The 4,180-nt window shown below is 34.8% G+C and overlaps 1 protein-coding gene across 1 annotated transcript; it reads left to right on the top strand.

The window, feature by feature from the left end:
- Positions 1–401: 401 nt before the first annotated feature.
- LOC100178175 (regulator of G-protein signaling 12-like) lies at positions 402–4,058 on the top strand (the record flags this gene model as incomplete). Its single annotated transcript, XM_002127448.3, has 5 exons — positions 402–553; positions 1,198–1,333; positions 1,774–1,851; positions 2,426–2,748; positions 3,930–4,058. Coding segments are annotated over exons 1-5 (768 nt in total), but the record flags the coding sequence as incomplete, so codon positions are not given.
- Positions 4,059–4,180: the final 122 nt, after the last annotated feature.

Raw genomic sequence — 4,180 nt, 5'->3', positions numbered from 1 at the left:
CGGTTTGCGTGCGGTCGTAAACTCTCTTTGTTTCATTTTTACCGGGTTCGAGTCCCGCACAGTGGAATACTTTTTTTTATCTTTTTTTTTCAATTTTTTTTTGTTTGGGGTTAGGAGTTGGGGGTTAGGGTTTAGGGGTTAGGGGTTAGTGTTAGAGGTTAGGGGTTAGTGTTAGGGGTTAGTGGTTTATATCTTTTGTGTATAAACCGTGAAACTAACTGCTCCCCATAAAATAGAGAAACGAATTTGTCATCGCCTCCTAGCGGAAAAATTTTTCCGTCTTCTCTGTATAGCTCCATGTGTATATTTTATATAAAAATAATTATCTTTTCTTGTCGAATAATAACTTTAAAAATGAGCGAAAACCATAAATGTCTTTTTGAAAGTTTTGCATTTTTTTCAGGATTAAAATAGAAATATGTTTGCTGTTTGATTATGCTGAGTAATAATAATGTCTATGATGCGAATTAAACACCGGAAAGTTGACGAAGGCACGAGGATTATTGAAATAGCTCGTGGTAGAAGTGGCTACGGATTCACTTTATCTGGCCAGGTAAGTTTGGAATAATTGCTTTTTTGTGTAAAATAATTAATATTTTATGAAGCTCGGGGCGTGGGATGTAGGTATATTACCCCAACACCCAGGGTGCTGCCATATAGACCCCACTGAGGCAGTTTATAGACACTCAATAATATAGATTCTATTCTATAAGGGTGAGGTCTTCAGTGAAGCACACCTGACATATGGGATGTAGGTCTATTACCCCAACATCCAGGGTGCTACCATCTAGACCCCACTAAGGCAGTTTATAGACACTCAATAATAGAGATTCTATAAGGGTGAGGTCTTTAGTGAGGCACACCTGAGATCTGGGATGTAGGTATATTACCCCAACATCCAGGGTGCTACCATCTAGACCCCACTGAGGCAGTTTATAGACACTCAATAATAGAGATCATATTCTATAAGGGTGAGGTCTTCAGTGAGGCACACCTGAGACCTGGGATGTAGGTCTATTACCCAAACACCCAGGGTGCTGCCATATAGACCCCACTGAGGCAGTTTATAGACACTCAGTTTCAATAATTTATATTTCCTTCTACAAGGGTGAGGTCTTGTGTTGTTTGGATATTTGCTTTAAATCCTTCTGTATAATTATTTAATTAAATATTAACATTCCCATTCCTTAACCACAGGGTCCCAGCTTTGTGAGTTGGGTTGTGCAAGCAAGCCCTGCAGAACAAATAGGATTAACAGTTGGGGATTATGTAATATCTGTCAATGGGAGCGACGTTTCAAAGTCAAACCATGAAGATGTTGTCCGGCTAATCGGTATGTTAAAGTTTAACCAAGTTTGTGTCAAAATTGTGTGGATGTAAATAGTTGCAGACTATGCAAATCCCAATCTAGTTATTTTATACAACTTTTGCGCTAGATGTTATAGGATTTTACAGCATGCTATTAGCATGTTGCACTAATTAAATTCTGTTTATATTTTTACCCAAACTTGTTCGTTTCAGATACTTATACTATGTAAACAGGTATAAGCATGTACAGTTGAATTGTGGTACCTTAAAACTCTCTCGTTATTTTTTGGCCAGTAGCAAAAAGTCAAAACAGGTTATGCAAATTTTAGTATAGTGAATATCTGAATAATGAATACAAATTAATGGAACGCTCGCCTGAATAATATTATATTTATAACATATTTTTTACCCAAGCGTCTGTATAACTGTTTGCATGTTTCGGAAATAATTCATTTTCCCATCTAGGAATATCCACTGGTGCGTTGTTTCTAGGAGTTTGTAAATCTTTGGACTTTCCAGCAACCAAAGAACAAGATAATTCAGGTAAAGGGATGGTACTGCATTAAAGTTTAAATTTATGTTGGATCTGTATCTAAAACTAACCTGGGATTTTGTGAAACTAGCTGTCAAAAATACTGAAGTGTCGGTCAAATACAACTTAACTTATATTAACACCTGTGAAAAGTGGTGTAACCAATTCAAGGTTATTGTTTTGTTGACACTTTGTAAAACTAGCTGTCAAAAATACTGAAGTGTTGGTCAAATACAACTTAACTTATATAAACATCTGTGAAAAGTGGTGCAACCAATTTAAGGTTATTGTTTTGATAACGCTTTGTAAAATTACGTCAAAAAAATTAAATTGCCAATCACAACTTAACTTGTATAAACACAATAAAAACGCTTCACACCTGTATAAAGTGCTGCAACCGATTCAAGGTTATTATACAATTATACATATATTGTTTTTTGACACTTAAAAAATATATGTCAGCAAAATGCAAATTATTCGCAAAATGAAAGATGTATTTTATTTGCAGCTAGACCTATACCTTATTGTCGTTGATATTAAGCAAATATTATAATGCGATTATTTAATATATTCAAACCACCATAGACCACCTTGCACAATTATCAACTCTGAGGTCCCGCACGGCACCAAGCTTTAGCAGGACGGACAAAGTGCTTAAAGATTTATATTCGGGTGAAATATTCAAGAATATGTCAACTATCACACCAGATAAGCATACGACCCAGGTCTCATCTGATTTACCACCTCTACCTAGCATGGTAATGGTGCAAGCTGTAGTCGCTTATCTTGGCACTGTGGAGATACCGACGACACCATCTACGATACCTGATGCAAGCCTTGAAGCTGTACGAGGATGTGTGCATAGGCTGAGGGTGGAACAGCATATTCACCAAAGAGTTTTGCTCAAGGTAAAATTTTACAGAGCTAATATGGCTATTGCAGTCTTGGTGTTATTGTATTGTATTCTTTGTGGATGGGGTCCTTGTGAAAGACCTGGGATTTGGGCCAGAAAAATACAGGGTTAACCTGGCTATTACTGTTATTGTCTTATATTCTATTCCATTTTGTGTGGGTGAGGACCTTGTTGAGGACCTGGGATTTAGGCCAGATTAATCCAGGGTTAATTTGGCTGTTAGTGTTAATGTTATTGTATTGTATTTTGTTCTATTTTGTGTGGGTGAGGTCCTTGTCCAGGACTTTGGATTTAGGCCAGATTTGGCCCATAACCCTAACACGTACGACCGGGGATGTGGGATTATTGTTATGTTATGTGCATAAGCTTTAGTTATTAAACTTTTGTTCCAAGTTAACATCAATAATAAATGTGCCAACAGCAATTTGGTTTATAATTAACAGTGTTGCCAGAAAGATATTTTCAGTGTTGACCATTTAAAATTAAAAAAAAAAAATTAATTTAAAAAAAAAATATATATATACATATATATATATACGTATAATTATTTTTGTTTAAAATCATAATAACCTTTTTTTATTAAGGATTATAATTGTCTAATAATGTTTCACAAATCTTTAGGGATAAGTCTTGTTTTCCAACCTAAATCATTAAAATTAATATTTTAGTTTCATTTATAGGAAGCATTTTTTATAAATTATAATTCTGGGATACTGTCCTACAAATCTTTAGGGAGACACTTGTGTCTTAGTTTTAACAGATAAATTATGCATAAGTGTAATAACATCAATGTTTACCTTGTGAATATTTAAATAAAATGTTATTGCAATGTTCCTGACATGCAAAATTTATTCAAATTATAACTTACGAAAGCAAGCAAGTACAAGGTGTATGCTTAGTGCTCACCTGTTATTTATAAACCCTTGAATTATTAAAATATTGGGTGTAACATTTTTAGGCATACTGACATACAGTTACAACTTACATTCATAGTTTTAAACATAGGGAACCTCATTGATTAATGTGGTGAATGCAATATACTTTGGCTCTGTTTGTTTGTATAGACACCTAACAACAGGGTAAAATCTGGGGTGACATTGTTAAAATACAGTTACACTCATAGTTTTTAAACATAGGGAACCTCTACCTTATTACTTAACAATGGCCATTATACAGGTCACACAGTCAGGTGTGAAACTACTGAATGCTGATGGTGACATCATAGCAGTTTATAAATCAGAGAAACTAAGATTTTGTTCTTTATGTCCAGAGGATGCGAGGTTCTTCTGTTTGGTTACTTCACAAGTGAGTATTTGTTGACTTTGTAAGTAGAGGTTACTGAGTTCAAGGCCCACTTCAGCATATTTTCAAGTCACCTATAATTTTCAAATTCCTGAACTGTTTTATTGATTTTAAAGAATATTGTT

Source organism: Ciona intestinalis, unplaced genomic scaffold (assembly GCF_000224145.3).
Source record: "Ciona intestinalis unplaced genomic scaffold, KH HT000833.1, whole genome shotgun sequence".
NCBI classification, from domain to species: Eukaryota; Metazoa; Chordata; class Ascidiacea; order Phlebobranchia; family Cionidae; genus Ciona; species Ciona intestinalis.
The sequence above is the reverse complement of the archived record's forward strand: the minus strand, read 5'-3'. Positions and strand labels throughout refer to the sequence as shown.